The sequence below is a fragment of the Carassius gibelio genome, chromosome A8, assembly GCF_023724105.1.
Source record: "Carassius gibelio isolate Cgi1373 ecotype wild population from Czech Republic chromosome A8, carGib1.2-hapl.c, whole genome shotgun sequence".
Classification (NCBI taxonomy): Eukaryota; Metazoa; Chordata; class Actinopteri; order Cypriniformes; family Cyprinidae; genus Carassius; species Carassius gibelio.
The window spans coordinates 9,409,112-9,427,500 of record NC_068378.1 but is presented as its reverse complement, the minus strand read 5'-3'; the positions used below and the strand labels follow the sequence as shown (position 1 = coordinate 9,427,500).

General features: G+C 35.3%; 1 protein-coding gene and 1 long non-coding RNA gene across 3 annotated transcripts in view; one reads left to right on the top strand and one right to left on the bottom strand.

The window, feature by feature from the left end:
* Window positions 1–651: 651 nt before the first annotated feature.
* LOC128018368 (uncharacterized) overlaps window positions 652–18,389 on the top strand; it is a 19,502-nt gene continuing 1,764 nt past the window's right edge. The window contains exons 1-9 of one of the 2 annotated variants that reach the window (XM_052603848.1): window positions 652–936; window positions 2,470–2,583; window positions 2,680–2,742; window positions 3,180–3,350; window positions 10,094–10,280; window positions 10,570–10,706; window positions 15,907–15,953; window positions 16,111–16,147; window positions 17,206–18,389. The exon at window positions 17,206–18,389 is cut by the window's right edge and continues 1,764 nt beyond it. In XM_052603848.1, coding sequence (XP_052459808.1) covers window positions 898–936; window positions 2,470–2,583; window positions 2,680–2,742; window positions 3,180–3,350; window positions 10,094–10,280; window positions 10,570–10,706; window positions 15,907–15,953; window positions 16,111–16,147; window positions 17,206–17,214 — 804 coding nt within the window. In that variant the 5' untranslated portion in view covers window positions 652–897 and the 3' untranslated portion in view covers window positions 17,215–18,389. Of the gene's footprint in view, window positions 937–2,469; window positions 2,584–2,679; window positions 2,743–3,179; window positions 3,351–10,093; window positions 10,281–10,569; window positions 10,707–15,906; window positions 15,954–16,110; window positions 16,152–17,205 lie in introns of both variants that reach the window. The other variant, XM_052603847.1, reaches the window with a different exon arrangement.
* Window positions 6,867–9,690, bottom strand: LOC128018369 (uncharacterized). Its single transcript, XR_008184834.1, has 4 exons — window positions 8,964–9,690; window positions 7,472–7,504; window positions 7,045–7,091; window positions 6,867–6,961 (listed from the first exon to the last, which is right to left on the bottom strand). It is a non-coding gene; the product is annotated as an uncharacterized LOC128018369 (long non-coding RNA).

The window sequence follows — 18,389 nt, the reverse complement described above, 5'->3', positions numbered from 1 at the left end:
AAAATCTTACTGAACCCCAAATATTGTACACAGATCATGTACTTAATGTGGATAAGATGAATTCTCAGGTAATACTTATTACAGATCCATTGGAAACCAGCTGTCTTTTCATGTCTCCTGGATTTCTGTGAGAATGATCACTGGAAATTCCAGCTCAAAAGCATTTATGATTGACACCTCACTCTTTAATCTTAACGAAGCCTGTGGAGAACACAGTCTGTTTTCCTCTCTTGAGAGCAATGACTTTTGCTATGACAGTTAAGATGTTAAGATGTTGAGATGTCTCTCAGCATGCTTCAGAAGGAAGGTACAAATCTATCCAAGGAACAAAGGGGAACATCTGACCATCAGCACACAAAAGAAAATAAAGCCTTTAAAATGGTGTCAGAACTTTGATCAAAACAAGGTAAAGCTAGACATATTTATAGCTGGGTGAGTCTAGAAACCATATCAGATCTCCGACATTTGAGGCTTGTGTGACGTATAGAGAAATATCATTCATGAGTCTAAATAAAATAAGTCCTTGCATCATGTTTAATACATATGCATGCCAAGATTTTAAACTGAAAAAGACAGTGAGCAGGAAGCCTTGCTTTCATAAACTCATTATAAAACATGAGAACGTAAGAAAAAGAGAGAGGTGTGGGCATGAAAAGGCGGAGAAGTTAATGAAAAAGACAAGGAGGGGGTGAAGGGAACAGACAGAGAAAGTCCCTGTGAGACATTCAGAATGTGCTTTAAAATCAATGTCTGGGTCAGTGCACTTTCATTGTGATTGTGGATCGATTCATTTCTGAGCTTTTCTGCCACAGCTCTGCACAGCAAAACTTCACTTGCATCTGCTCAAATGCATCTTACTGAGGATTGTAAACTTATCCTGCTGGATCGGCGAGCCAGATGAACAACCCTACACCCCTTCACTTCTACAAAACTAAGGTAGGTTTGAAGCTCATCAGTGGAACTACACATGTGGTCCTTCTAAAAGCTGGAAACGCCCTGTCTTATTGATTTGATTGGTTTTATTTGTAGAAATGTTTTGACATTGCAAACATTTTTTACTTTGCATTTCATTTTCAAAAGTACTATAGTCTTTTGACATGTTAACATGATTTAGTGGTGCTGAAGTGGTATGCATTTCTCTGCCATGTTCTCAGAGATTTTGAAGAAATGTTCTCATTCATGTCAGTTATTGTTTAGTGTATGCTGGGCGTTAAAGTTATGGCATTCAGTGCCTCTATAATACGAAAAAAATACATCAAAAGAAATGTAAAAATAAGCAGCAGATGCAGACATAACAAAAGCAGCAAGATACAGTGCTGGCAGTGAGGGAGAGAGAGAGAAAGAAAGAAAGAAAGAAAGAAAGAAAGAAAGAAAGAAAGAAAGAAAGAAAGAAAGAAAGAAAGAGAAAATGTATATTGATAGTGAGGGGAGAACGTTGCCAGTGGCATGCCTGGCAAAAAAAAAAAAAGTAATACTTCATTTTAACTTTCCAGCAGTGAGTCAAACCGGCAAGAAAAGTTTTTAATGACAGCAGTTAGAAGAAAATAGTGACGTGTTCTTACTTTCTATTAAAGTATTGAGGTATTTTTATTTAATATTTATATCCCATTCATATTTTGATTGATAAATTCTATGGCCGTCAGTTTAATGCTTTAACTTAATTATTTATGAAAAAATAACACAGCTAACACACTGTACGTCCCTCAAATCTGTACGTCATCTTACATTTCATAAAATTGACTGTTGGCAAATATGATGCAGGACAACAACTCCATAAATGCAGTTATGTCTTAAAATTGCAAGATATTGGGTGAAAAAAGCCACTGTATGCATTTTGTCTCATACTGTATTTATATCATAAGCATTACGAGCAGGGAGAGCAATACCAGACGAGTGTTGTTTTTGTCATGAAGCACACGAGTGCAAATGTGATTTTATACAGCAGTTCAGTAAATAAGAAGTTAATATTGTGCAATATTAATGTTAAATATTGTTCTTCAATTTTGCCAATGAAAATAAAACCTATAAAGCCACAGCAGAACTGTTGTGCATCTCCGAGCAACACAGCGGTGTCTGGTTTCTGAATGAATCCACATTTTGAACGATTCGTGTGAATCAATGATTCAAAGGCTCATTCATAAAGAGAGCCTTTTGCTTCATTCCTGAATGAATCACCTATTTAAACGAATCGACTCATAAAGACATCTACGGCCATCTGCTGGTAGTTTTAGTTTCTATTTTAGAGTATCATTTCATTTCATTCAAACCTGGATGACTTACTTTCTTTTGCACAATATAAAAGAAGGTATTTTGAATACCTTTGGTAACTTAGCTGTTTTGGTCACTAGTGATTATAATAATAATTTCTTGACAAAATTAGAAATACAAAAAAAAGGTTTAAAGTCCACAGATGATAGAAAAACAAACATCTGTGAGTGCATGTGTGTTTTTCTTTGCTTGTCACTATAGGGGAAGAATGTGTGTGTTCTCATGCTACTGTGTGTTCCCCTCTCCATGATGGACATCCCGGGTCCTTGCAAACATGCCATCACTATGGACCACCTGCTTCAACTGAAACAACTGGTGAGGAACCAGATCACAGTACAGCTTCATGGAGTCATCCTTCAAATGTAACACCTCAGTCTCTTAACTGGTCATCTCATGTCGTTTTCTCTTCAGATCAGTAACCAGTTGCGGACTGGCTGTTCAATTACATATACATTCATTGAGAGAAAACACCTGGTAAGAGGGTCTGTAAAACACTGTGTCCCTCTGCTTTCTGTTAAAAAGGGTGTTTTTTTTCATTCTACAAGCTTCTATTCCAAAGTGTTCTGCTTTGAATCTGGCTTTGGAAATGCAGTAATGTCTGAGGCGTGTTTCAGATTAGATGCTCATTGATGAAGTTCTAAGATGTAAGTGCTTGGAAAGTAACAGTCTTTTTTCTGAAGACCGTCTGAACTTCTGAACATTGGTTTAAGCCAATGGTCCCAACTTACAAAAGATAATTCACAAAGTACACTGTGTTGATACCAGTTCAGTCCCAGATTCACCAAACCCGCTACAAAAACACCAACAGAACCAAAGGAAACGGCCTGATCTCTTTGAAAGCAAAGTGCCAGGTTTTGATCTCCAGGTTTCTCTGACCTGTTGCTTACTCATTTATCTGCCTTGTCTTTTAGAGCGTGGTGTGTTATGTGAAGGCTGCTCTGCCGAGGGTGCTTGAACTGTTTAATGTCCACTTCAAACACGTGCGGGGCTCAGGAAGTGCTCAAGCAGTGTTCTCCATACAGAACCTCATCCTCAACATCTACTCCCAACACTGCATACCTTCACTGAACGAGGAACTGGAGGTGTGTGTGCACTCACACTCACATATCTCCATCACAGGGACAACAAGCCTCACTTAGTTATGGATCTCTATTTTACTTTAAGATTAGTTAATGAATTGATAACACTTTACAATATGGTTCAATTATATATATAAAAAAATATATAAAACACAGAAGTGTCTTTATACACCTTTTTGCTATACCCCTTGATTCTTTCTTCACTATATGGGAATAAACTGTAAACATTCAGTGAAAATTAAATTAAAATATGCATTTTCTAAAATTGGGTACAATGAGGTGACATCATTGTCATTAAACCATCGAACACTGAAAATCTATTTTTACATTAGCACATTGCTAACAGATTAGCAAATTACTTTCAACAGTGCACGAATAACCTCAAAAGACCTACATATGTCAACATTATATAACATATGTTGGTTTAACCTAAAATGTTTATTAACTGGAATATTGAGTGATAATATTTCAAAGACATTTCCACCATTTTGACAGACAGTAAATACTGTATTAATCATACACATTGTTTTTAGGGATTACGGAAGAAAAAGTGAAATTAACAAAAAATGTGAAAGACCAGGAATGAGATGTGAGGTTTAGGTAAGGAAAATCAGAGATTTTTAGTGCATTGCAGTGAATTATTCATGGGATATGAGATATGGGATATAAGTCTACCTTGTCTTTTTTCATATTTTTTAGAATGGAATACAAAGGAAAAAGTAAAAAATTCAAGAGGAAAGGAATGTAGCAAACAGAAAAAAAGATCCTATGTATACCATGTTTCATTAAAATGTTTGTAGTGCAACCCTAAATATGATGAAAGTGTCCATTGGATTATTAAAATGTTTGGTAGCATCATAAATGTCATTAATAAATCATTAACAAACATTATATACAGGTACATCTCAATAAATTAGAATGTTGTTGGAAAAGTTAATTTATTTCATTAATTCAACTCAAAATTAGATAAATTGAGTTTAGATAGTTAATTGGTGGGTTCTTGTTAAATGTGAGCCAAAATCATCACAATGAAAAGAAACAAAGACTTAAACTACTTTTGAAACTACTTTTTACAGTCTGAATTTATTTAATACACGAGTTTCACAGTTTGAGCTGAAATAAATACACTTTTCCATGATATTCAAATTTATTGAGATGCACCTGTACAAATGTCATTAAACCTAATTCATATGATCATGCACTTCTTAAAAATCTACAAACGATTTAAACAGATGCTATCAAATAATTAAAAGCTTATGTTAATGTACAACACTTTTGCTGCTGTTAAGGTGTGATACGTGTAAGATTAGGGACAGGTTTGGTGGTACGGGACGTTTAAAGGCTGGTTAAGGGGTTAACAGTGTACAGGGGTCAATTTGATTTTTATATGGAAACACGGTTAAATTTGTTTATATTGCACTGTTTTGATTCAATTCACAATACATAATGATCTGTTTATCATTTGGTAATATTAAACATAAAAAAAAAACCATTAAGAAGCAAACTATCTCATATTTCTAGCTATATGAATAAATATTAACTAATGAGCTGTTTTCTATTTTTAATACTCACTGTTATTCATAGTTTTGGACAAACTTGGTGAGTCAATGATTCAGTGACCCATTATGATCAATCAAACATATTTGGTGTATTTGTTTTAAATGCATAGGGTTCAGATTTTAAAAAGGTGTATGGAGTTGGTTGTGGTCTCCATGTTGTAATATAGATTACAACATGGAAGGCTAAAATTGACCTACTAGATGATGAATTGAATTCATAAATATCACTCAAGCACATGTGGTCAGATCTTCTCCTCATACATTATTGTCGTGAGAGCAATAGCTATATATAAGATCCACTGTTGTATTTTAAAACTAGATTTTTGAGGACATTACTGAGTCTAAGTAAGATTATTAGCCATTGTTGATTGGTTTACTTTTTTTGAAGTCATTTTCACTTATTTAAATAAACATTCAGCTTGAGAATTTTTCCATCTGCCAGCTGGTGTTGTATATACTATGCTGTGTGTAAGAAATGTGTTTCAAGTACAAGAAGTAAAAAGAGGTCATGGTGTTACTTTTTCATATTTCTAAGTCTTTGTCCCTAGTTTCAACATCCTTAAAAAAAATCCTATCAAGGAGCTTTTAGTGATTTATTGTCCATGCTTATTTTGCCATGTCATTCCTGCATGCTCACAAGTATGGCATGAGGCAGAAACTCCTTCAGCAGACTCTTCATCAGAACAGAATCGCTCATGGCATGAAGGAAAGCATGTGAATTATGGGATCCACTCAAACTACTCTTAAGGAAATGCTTATCCCTGGCTTTGTCGAAGATAATGAATAATACTGAACAGACAGTTTGTCTTTCTTGACCTAGCTTCTGAGATGTATTTCAGATCAAAGGAGGAAACATACTGAGCATAATTTATAAACTGGCTACGTTCTTGACAATTTAAAATTCAAATATATTTTTGCATGTATAAATGCAGAATTGGTGAGCATAATATTTTTTTTTTCAATTCATCTGTGAAATACTAAATAAATGCATAATGTGAGAACCAGAATTTGTGAACTAATCATTCAGACAGTTTTTGTGAACTGTTTGCTTTCACTTAATAGATCTAATTAAAAGAAGATTCGTTCACCAAACTGACATCAGTAGTTCCTCATGACTCAAGTGGCAGATGTCAAGAAGATATTCAGTGAACATTGACTTTAATTTCTGATCCTCAAATGAGTCACATATTATTTGAAAAAGAAGTACACTTTAGCATACTTTCAAAAAGAGCCCTTATCAGTTATGTAATATACTTAAAAACATACTGAAGTGAGAGCTGATTGTAATATTTGTGGATAATAAAAAATTTGATGAAAATGTATTAGTTTAAAATTATATAAAATGCAATTAGTTGAACTTAAGAGTGCTTTTTCACCCGCTTTATTAGGACTTCAGTACATCACTTCATATATAATTTCATACTTCTATTATCTTTGAAATATGGGTAAAGTGTACCTTAAAGTACTTTACATGTGCTTTAGTTTATTTTTCAGCAAAAAATCTAAATAAAGTCTACTTCTTTAAAGAACTATAAACAATAATAAAAAATTCATCTTTATTTACACTGTAAAAAATTTCACGTAAAATCAACAGTAACTTACTGGCAACAAATAGCCAGCAAGCTTCAGTATTTTATTCCACGGTAATATTACTGTAAACCTGACTACAGTAGTTCACAACATACTGTATAATAACTTACAGTATATTTATACTGTAAAATTAATTACAGTTCATGTTTTTGCACTGTATTTTAAAATACTGTAAAGTTACTATGCAGTATAATTGATTACGGTAGTTTTTATATTCACATATACTCATCTATACACAACATATAACTAACTACAACCTGTTACATGCTTAAAAAAGAATGAAATATAAAGGCTTGTATGCAAAAAAAAATTTCACACAGTTATATTACTGATTATTAAATGTCACGTAAATTATGACAACACTCAGAAGTCCATTTAAAAACTTTTATTACAATTGAATTCATTAAATGGTAAAAACACTCTCCAGACTTGACAGGGCCAATGCAGATCCCAGGTTTTTGCTGCCTATAGAGAACAAAACACAAAAATTAAGTTGCACTACAGCTTGACCGACATCAATGTGATAAACAGACTTGAAAATGACTTACCTCTTTATTAACTCATCAGCACGCTGCAATGTCGAACAACATACACGCTGAAAGAAATGAAAAACATATTCAACACTGCATAGACCTACACAGAGATATTCGTTTCACCATGCATCCCCAGATGTGGAAGTGAAAGAACATTCCATAACCTGGCATGTCATATTAACACCACTGTGTGATTTGTCAGCACTTGGTGTAATCACTGCACGGTTACGATACATATGTGTACGAAGGCCAACGGCAGTTTTGAAGTTACATGGACACTGGAAAAATCCACAAGAGAATCTATAGTTTGCAAGATTCCTGTGTTCCTTAGCAAGTCTGACAAATTCTGGAATAGACTTTACTGAGTACTGACACACTTTGCAAGATAAAGGCATTTCTAATCTTATTTCCAAACAATTTTAACTTTAGATGCAGTACTTACCCATCCACATCTGGTGACTTCAATGATTTTTACCTGTAAGACAAAGAGAAACATGGATCAGTTAAAACATAAAAAGGTTACAAAACAATTCCAATATGTAGAATCAAATTAAATAATTTGAAAAGAAAACAAATTTCAAAGACCAGAAATGACAAGCTGTCAACTTAAATGCAACTTAAAAATAGCACAAAAAAAACTTAACATATAATTTAAGTAAATCAAATAATTGAATGCTAGTATTAATTATTCAACCTGTGCATTTCATTTATTACTTGTAAAAAAATGGCTAATCTATTAAATTATTATTATTTATTTATGTACCTATTACAATTAATTTGAGATCTCTTGGTGTCCTAACAGAGACCCGATTTCGAGGGAGAACCTGATTTGTCACAAATAAGAATTGAGAAGCAACCAAAGTGACAAGAATACGGGGATTATAATAGCCATTATCGTGAATATCACACAGTATCAAATATACAACTAAATTATCCGCAGTGCGTTGGCAGTGGCTGTATTCAGATATTAATGCACTTGAAGAAGTTAATGAAAACGAGTGAGCAAAATCATGGGAACGTCTGGTCTGAAGAAGGACTATACCGAGACGAGGGAATTAAACAGGTGTCCTGACATTTTATCCTACCCTGTCAGATTTTCCTACGCGGGTTTACTGCGCACGCGCACATCAATATCGCGTCCTTTGTCTCATGCTAAACAACGATATTTAATGTATCTGCATTACTGTAAGGGTAGGTTTAGGGCTGGGGTAGTTGTAGACTTTAATAAAAACGCAATCTAATTGGTAGAAAATAATATTTATTGTTGGTTTCCTGTAACTGTATCCCTTTTAGCTACAACCGCGAATAAAACACATAATTACTGTATTTGCAGTACTGTAAGGGTATGATTAGGGTTGTGGTAGGTGTAGACGTTAATAAACCATAACTTTACAGTAGAATTTTCGTTGTGGAATTGTACTACCCGCTGTTTTGGTGGGAGGTAGGAAAATCTGACAGCGTAGGACAAATCGACAGAACACCGGCCCGACTTTCACTGCCTGTGTATTCACTTTAAATGAATACATCGGTTGTACTCACGCAATAAATGCATAATATAACTGAAAACACTGTGATTGTCCCTTCAAGTCGTGCATAACATTAGTGTAATAGGTCGATTTCGAACATAGCTTTAGGTTTAGGCGCTAAGGCCTCGATCGCGACAGGACACACGCACACGGTGAAAGTTACACACAAATGTTCAGAAAGAAGAACATTTCGATTACTTTGTTCTAAACTTGAAATTATTAACTAACATTAACAGCAAAGCTTGTGATAATTAATATTTGGTTAACGTTAGAATGTTTGTGTTACAGACTACTATCAAACTCACCATCGATTATTTAGTGGTAACGTTAAAACGAATATCTTCCCTTTGGGGTGAAACTTTTTGAAATACACATCTTTAAGATACTGAATAAAATTGTATATCTCACCTGACTGGTTCTCGTTGGTCTTGTTCATCCTCAAAGGCTCAGAAAATGAATTGGAAAATGAGTGCAGGCTGACGGTTTAGACGATTGGTTGCCAGGTATATCGCGTACGATTCCGCTCTTTATGTAATTAGTGTGTTTAATAGAAAGCAAAATAATAATATTAAAAATATATCATGGGAATTGATTTTATCTATTTACCTAGCCTATATTTTTGACATCTACATCTCTACAACTACCTCCCACTCACAAAATTGTTGGCTATAACCTATGAGATTAGGTGGGTTTTGTGTCAAAATCTGGCAACCATGAAGATACGCAATTAAAAAACACCCACATAAATCATTCAGCTTTTTTTAACTATATGCCAAATGCCTTAATATATGGGTTACCATATGAAACGATGTATTATAAAATTCCTTATAAATAAATATATAATTAATAAATAAAATTCCTTGTAAGTTGGATTATTACTGTCATCAATTTAACAGTAATATAAGGATTACTGTAATTATTTTCCCACTCTATTTTTTTTTTTTTCAAAGAATAGCATAAATTGACAGCAACTGTCCTGTAAATAGTTTCTACAGTAAGACAAAGCTGGAAATACAGCAATAATACTGCAAAAGTTATAAAATTGACAGCAACTTACTGTAAACTGTTTCTACAGTAAGCTTTCTCTGATAATACAGCAATAATACTGTGAAAACAACAGAAATTGTTTACAGTGTACTTAAAAACTTCCATGAACATGCACAAGTTTTATTTAATTTTATTTCATTAATATTATGTTATCTGCAAGTATATTTTAAAAACAAATATTTTAAGATTTGAAGTATACTGCATTTGAACATTCAATAAAATAAAGCGTACTTAATTCACAAGAGATGGACCACATGTATGATTCTTTGATGGTATATTTTCTGTTCTTTTTGAAGCTTGAGACTTTGTGTCCTGCTGAGAAAAGACATGCATGGCTTTAGAACAACATGTGTTTGAGTAGATGATGACAAAATTTAAAAAAATAAAATTGGGGGTGAACAATCCCTTTAAAATCCACCAAAACAATGTTAAAGCCGAGCCCCATTCCTTTGTATTTAATCCCCCCCCCCCCCCCCCCTCATTCTCTGCAGGAGGACCCTGTAGCATTTGAGAGGCAGTACAATGAGTCTCCTGTCCAGGCACTTCAAAGAGTCGAGGAGGTTCTGTCCCTCTACTTGCACCTCATCACAAGCACAAACACTACTGTTAACTGGACCTGCGAGCAAGAGTACAGCAGCCATCTACCCCCTACTGTAACACAGCTAACCACTAGCACAGGTGAATGTGCACGCACACACACACACGCACACACGCACGCACGCACTCACACAAGAACACACACGCACACACACATGCACACACGCACGCACGCATGCACACACACACACACACACACACACACATTCAGCTTCAGCATAAAGATACAGGTACAACTAGAAAAGCTGTTTCAAACACCCACCCTCTCAACACACTCTCTCTCTCTCTCTCTCTCACACTCACTTACACACACACACACACACATATCCCTGCAGCAATTATTAAAGCCAGATGTTTTTTGCTTTGAAAGAGTCTGCGGTTGAATTATTCTGGCAAGATCCTCAGGGGTCCTTCAGCGATGATTTCTACAGACTGGGCTTCATTGTGGTCTGCATCTGTGGAGCATTTCTTATCCTACTCACTGCCTACTGCCTCCTAGAGAGAAAGGTATGCTATTCCTCCCTAAATATAGACATAATTAGCTTTTGAGCATGCTCTGGTGCTTTTGTTGACATACATTTGTGATAGGTAGAGTGACAAATCTATTTTTAAGTTATCCTGGTTGAAGAAAAAACAGCATCATTATGCTGGTTTGGTTTTGAAGCATGGCAGCTGGTTTGAGCTGGTTTAAGCTGGCCCTTAGTTGGTCATGAGCTGGTTTAAGATGGTTATGAGTTGGTCCTGAGCAGAAGCTAGTTGCTTAAGAACAATTTAAGACCAGCACGTGATCAGCTTAAACCAGCTCATGACCAACTAAGGACCATCTCAAACCAGCTGTCAAACAGCATATGCTGCTTTTTTCCACAGGGACTTCAAAGGCTTGGCAAGATTCTGTGTATTGCATCATGACTAAAGATCTCCATCCAGCACAATGTTCTTCACCTCAATCTGGTATTGATTTGTGATGGTGTGTATGTCTAACACTAGAAAGCCTTTGGTTCTTATAGAAGTTGGGTTGGATGATTAATATCAAATGAAATGTCAAATCAGACTTTTGTGATTATTTTTATTTATTTATTTATTTTACAGTAGAACAGAAAGTAAACCAGTTTTTAATCTTTAATGATGATGTGGGTTCTTGAACCATTAAAAAGAATGAACATTTCAAAATACCTATGTAAGGATTACATTACTTCATTGCAGCAGTTAAAGCTGAAGTAGGTAACCTTTGTAAAAATGTATTTGTGAAACAATACAGTTAACATTATTATTATTATTTATTATGAGAGTAATTGAAACAGGCTAGAACTTAAATGCTTCACCCAATTCAGCTCAGATCTTCAGACTCGTCCAACTCGTGTTGCTTGGCCAGACTTACCTTCCCAAAAAAATCCTATTTAATTTTATTTCATAAATTTAACTATATTTATTTCCACTTCACTGTTATCCAAGGAGACAGAACTATTTGCACTGTATTTATCAGTGGGACAATATTCATACAATAATTTAACGGGGTCTCTTGCAGGTCTCAGCAGCACAAATTATGTGCCCAGCTACATCTGATTCAAATATTATGCTAATTAACAGTGAGTGGTGGTTTCAGACATTACACTGCTTCACTCGCACTGACTCTTATTCTGCCTGAAACAATAAAAAGACCAAGCTGAAAGTGGAGCGATTCGACCAATCAGATGAAAGCAGCGTTTCAGCTCCGCCCACAAGTGCGAATGAAATATTGAAGCCATAAACCGAAATGATCAAAACGTACACGGGCCAACTGTCTTGTCCATTTTCTCTCACTTGAGTCTCTTGACCTTCTGTAAGCCCCGCCTTGTTCACGCAGTGATTGACAGGGCAGGAGGGGGAGGAGATGGGAACGGCTCGGAATGCATTTTCAATGTGCACTTTGAATTTTGCTACATTCATTGCGTGTCATTAAATGAAAATGCAATCGTAAGTGTCTTGACTGTGAGTGTTAATGCATTTAAGAAAAATAGCATTTAAATGATCATTTTGCCACAGTTTTTGCTTGAAGGTGTTAGACATATCTAATCATTTCCGTAATACATTTTCATTTTAATTTTGCAACTTATAAAGCGTTAAAATTCATATTCATTTTACATGTTAAAACTGGTGTATGAAATGGCAAATTAAACTTATGAAATTTAATTTTCATTTTCATTTTGCACCAAACTTTGCACAAATGTATTGGAAAATGTAAATGTAAATACAGAAATGCATTGCCATTTTACATATTGCATTGTCATTTTGCATATTACATCCCAAATTGAATAATGCTACCCATATGCTTCCATACCTCCCAGTGGTCCTATTACCATTTGCAGAAATCCATCCGCTCCCGGTAAGAAACAACCAATCAGAGCTGCGGTCCGTAACTTTTTTTTGTGTTCAAGATTTACAAAATTCGGGGGTACTGCTTCGGGGGTACCGCAGCAGAGTAACCCAGTACCGTTGTGATTCTTCATAGACATGAACAGAGAGAAGTAGCTCTGGCTTCAATGTTCTTCCACAAGACGCAAGCAGTTCTGTTTATTAACCGCTAGAGTGTCAAAAGTTACCGACTGCAGCTTTAATGTAGTCTTTTTGGCTAAATGTGTACCAGAAAATCTCTCCAAGTTATTGAGGTTAAGTAAATCAGACTCAAACCAAAACAAGCCCACTTGTAATATATGCTGTACCCACTGATGAAAACCAGGCCCACAGCATGATGCTATTATCACCTGACTGACATTCTCAGTAGAAATCAATTGTATTTGCACCACTAATACAAAAGTGAATTTTGACTTTAAAGATCTTTTTCATCATCAGAACAAATAGTATTTTCCCACTTGTAATATTGTACTGAATGTGCCAAAATGTAAAGTACTTAATTATAGATTTTACTGTAGTTTGTTATTCGGTGTTACATTTCAAGTTAGTATATTTTAAATGTATTCAATTATAACTACATCTTCTCAAATGAGAAATTACAAATATATTGAAATACATGAAACACATTTCAGTAGAACAGTAGACAATAAAAGTAATTATGAAATTACATATATTTATTATAAAGTCCTACTTAACTGGGTCAAATAAAGCACACTGAATTTCAGATAAAAAGTACATAAAAGTTTCATAAAAGTACACTCAGAAAAAAGAAAGAACAGTAAATCCAAAATCAACTCAAAACTATTGAAAAATCTGTACATTCTAAGAATTTCTGTGACAGCTGGAATCACTGGCCTAAAAAACATCATTAACAAGCAGCCATACAAAATGGAGACACCTGGAAAAAATCACTTTGAACAACTTTATAGTGACATTACAATGAACCCAGAACAAACCCAAACATTTAAAAATGGATTCTTATGGAACATATAATTGGTAAATATCCAAAACCATTAGACTGCCCCATTACAGAAAATCCAGGCCCTAATAAACAAATAAGAAAGTGGATCAGAAGTGCTCAAGAACACAGAGCACTAATTAAGATCAGCCCTAATAAAACTGTTCAACTTGGTTCTGAGTTTTGGTCATTTCCCTGAAGCCTGTAGTCAAGTACTCATAATGCCAATATTCAAGAGTGGAGACAAATTTAGACCCAAACTATTACAGAGGCATCTGTGTGAGCAGTAATCTGGGGAAGCTGTTCTGCAATACCTGTGCACTTCATCACAGAGCACAATGTCCTCAGCAAAAGTCAGATTGGATTCTTACCAAATTATAGAACAACAGACCACATCTTCACCCTACACACCCTGATCATGTTTGAAGGGCATGCATTTGGCATGAAGGTCTGCTGTCAAAATAAACAAACAGAATTCTTCACTGAAGGACGGGGTGTGAGGCAGAGCTTTCCACTATCACAGACCCTCTTCAATATCTACATTAATGAATTGGCGAAACTCCTAGAAAACTCAGCAGCCCCTGACATCACTCTACATGACTCCAACATAAAGCTCTTGCTGTTTGCAGATGATCTGGTTGAAGATAAATGCAACTAGTAAACTAAATTAGGCTGTGAATGAGCTAAAAGAGAAAGCGAGAAGGACCTTTTATGCTATTAAAAAATCTGTCCAAATTGAAATACCAATTTGAATCTGGCTCAAAATATTCCAGTCAGTCATAGAACCTATTGCATTTTATGGCAGTGAAGTGTGGGGTCCTCAATCCTAAATCACGAATTTGTAAAATGGGACAAAAATCTGTAAGACTCTGTAAGAGTTTCGACAGAGTACAGAGGAACACTATGAACAATGCATGCAGGGCACAATTAGGCCAATACCCTAATGCGCAATGAGAAATGAGCAATCAAATTTTGGAAAATCAAGTAAAAATGAATGACCCCAATTCTTACCATTTTAAAGCCCTTAAAAACCATGAAGTGAACCCTGAAAAAAGTCCCCTGCCCTGATTCAGATGCTCCTGAAGCTGCAGAAACAAACTAACATGACTACAACAGCCAGCATCAGGACTCTGATAATGTCATCCACAAAATTTGGCCCAACCAAATTATAAAAGCACAAAAAGAAAATTATTTAACTTATTGGACTGAAGAGAGAGGAGTCAACAAATCAGGGATGTGACCACAAACACATGCAATGTAAACACTATGCTTTGAAAATAAATTTTTACCAATTGTCATGCCAATAAAGCACATTTTGAATTGAATTGAATTGAACTGAAGTGAATTGAGAGAGATACTCTAGGATTAACTTAGCTTGTAATTCATTTTTTAATTATATTATGAGTTCTCTAAACAGTTATTTAAAGTGTCTTGACAAATGGAGTTAATTGAGGTTAACTAAAGTTCGGGAGCAGGGCCACGCCTCAAACAATCACCTGACTTCCAAAACCTCCATATATACCGGGCCACCTCATACCGCTCTGCTAGTCTCGTTCTCTCGAACCCACCCTTCCCTCCCTTTCTCATCCATTCAGCCAACCTTATCCCACATTATATTTCTATCAGGTTGTAACAGGGGGTCCTCATTGTCTGGCCTAAATATACGCTAGAGACGGTACCCCCACCCTGAGTCTCCCTGAGCCATCAATTCAAGATGCCCTGATCAACCTGACCATCATCCCATTCCTTCGACCCCTTCATCCTTTTTCTACTCTTCCCCAGTTACATAGCTGGTTTGTGGCGTGGTCCTAGCTAGTGAATTGAACATTTTCTTTAAAATCGTCCAGTGTATGTCCATTAGGAGAGTCTGTTGCTCGGCTGGAGCATGCAATTTCATTGAGGCAGTCACTTGTGCTCTAAATTTAATGTTTTATGTCAGTAGTCACTTTGGAGGCTCAGAAAAAAGCCATCTAATTGACTGACGCACATGGTCCCATCAGCACTATCTGATAAAAGACGGCTTCACCATCAGCTATTGAAAGCTTTAGCTGTGTAAACTAATAGAAGAAATGGTTTATCACTGAAGCTGTTTTGTGAGGTTCCATTTTTTGTAGGCTTCTTAATAGCAGGAAATTGATTTAGAAAGGATATTTAATTATTTATTGATGTCTGCTGCCCTGTTAAAAAATAACACTGGATCCAGAAACCACCTGAAACAGAAATAAACAGATTTTTCTCAAATCTTACGGTCACCATCATTAGGTCACCATACTCACACTTAATCTGTAACTGCCCTTTGATGAATGTGTTACATCACTTATGCATATCATTTCATCTGTAATTCTGTTTCCTTCACAGAAGCTGCAGCGTCAGCTTCACCGAACGAGAATATCATCAGACTGGGGGTAACTTCGTGTTTTATCCTACTGTTATCTTGAACAGTTTGTTTTACTGCATCCTGATTTCATGCTGCTGTATATAATGTTTAAATATTTGTATGCTTTGAGCCGAAATGTCAAAACTGTGCATCTAAACCAAGGAATATCTACATTTCTCTTACAGATTACAAGTTGTCGAAAACTTTGAAATCCAAGAGGATGTACGTAAGTATATGATTAAATAGGAAATATTTGACTGAGTTCCCAATATAAATAAATAATAAATGAATAGCCATATACCGTTCTCCAGTCAATACTTACATCAGATGTGTGATATCTGGGTTTGTATTTGATTTATCATTTTTCTTCCCTGATTGAGGCTTCAGCCTGTTACCTGTCCTGATTTAACTGCTGATGCTTATAATTTCAGCTATTATCATCAGTATGAATTAAAACAGTGAAATGCAAACTTAGAATATGACGCAAACCTGCAATAATTAAAGGTGTTGACACAAATGTATTTAATCCCATTTTATAAAATTATGTGTTTGCTGCTGACCTTTGATGATCCAGTTAAACTATAAGCAAAAATTACTTTAGATAAACTAACAATTGTGCTTCGTTGTTTTTTTTTTCAGCCTGAGGTTTATTCATTACACTTTTTAGTGTGAAAGGACTTTTACATTTGCTATACATTTAAATTCTTATTAAAAACAATCAAGCCTTTCTCATATTTAGAAACATTATGCAAAAGTAATGCAAAAGTAACGCATGCATGTAACGTTATGCATTACTTTCCATAAAAAAAATGAACTAAGTAATGTAATTAGTTACTTTTTAGCGAGTATTGCAATACTGTAATGCATTACTTTTCAAAATTACTTTCCCCCACACTGTCCAGGTGTGTGTTCAGTACTCACTTCTGTGTGTATGCGCTTGGACGTCACGTCACTTTCAGAATAAATAATTATTAAAAAAGTATGAAAATAAAACATTCAAAAATAAGAAATGCTTAATTTATTTAAACAAATCATTAAAAATAATAATACATATTTTAGATAATAGGGGTTTCACAGAATGAACACACACGCACGCACACACACACACACACACACACACACACACACACACACACACAGTCACAAGTAATGAATATAAGGACTCTGGATCCTTTACACTTTTGTAGCACTATTGTAGCACTAATCAGCACTATTAGTATTATTCTGAATCCAAACAATAACTATAACACATAAGTGCTCATATTTATTTTATTCCACAGACAAGATGAATGACCGATGGACACAGTGTGGCTCACACCTCTCCACTGCCTTCTAACTGATTGGATCTTTCTGGAGACTCACAAGAGAGGACTAACAGTGAAATAGACTGCCTTCATCTTCAGGAAGACCATGACCAGAAGAAACAGATTTAGGATATACCTATATATATATTTTTTTCAAGATACACCCAGGACCTTATACATTTGTAAATATGCATATTATTACAAACATCGATTTCTTGACTACAGGAAAACTCAAAGTATTGCATGCTCAATAATGCTACAGTTATATCAATCCACTATGCACCTACTGTAAGAAAAGGAAATAATTCAGTCAAGGTTGATTTCAGTTGTCAGACTACTAAATGGATGTTATTTGGGGAAGTCGTGGCCTAATGGTTAGAGAGGTAGTGCATGTACAGTTCTCTCTCCACCTTCAATACCATGACTTAGGTGCCCTTGAGCAAGGCACTGAACCCCCAACTGCTCCCCGGGCGCCGCAGCATAAATGATGCCCACTGCTCCGGGTGTGTGTTCACAGTGTGTGTGTGTGTGTGTTCACTGCTCTGTGTGTGTGCACCATACTTGACTGTATGTCACATCACGTTATTGTTCAAGCGTGAGTGGCATCTTACAGTAAAGTCTTAGTTTGTTGATACAAAACCGTTTCTTAATTTCCAATATGAAGTAAATATATATATTTGACATTTTAAAGAGGTTAAGGTAAATTTATTGGGCAAAGAAAATAAAGAAATGCTTCACTAAAAAAAGCACCTTCAACATCATCACTCTAAAAATGTACTCGCCTTCAGGCTGTCCAAGATGCAGAAAAGTTTGTTTGTTCATCAGAACAGATTTGGAGAAATTTTGCATATCACTTAATCATCAGTGGAACCTCTGCTTTGAATGGGTGCCGTCAGAATGAGAGTTCAAACAGCTGATAAAAACATCACAATATTTCAAAACCCAACTCCAGTGTATCTTGTTTTAAGTGTTTTAAATTTAAACTGTCACTTCTAACACTATAACAGATAAGAAAAAAAATAAAAAGAAACAGTTATTTCAAAGAAAAAACATAATATTGTTTTTTTTTTTTTACCGTTAAAATCAGTAATTTTTTACAGTGAAGGTATTTAAGGGACTGAAGTGATGTGGATTACTTGTGGATTATTATGATGTTTTAA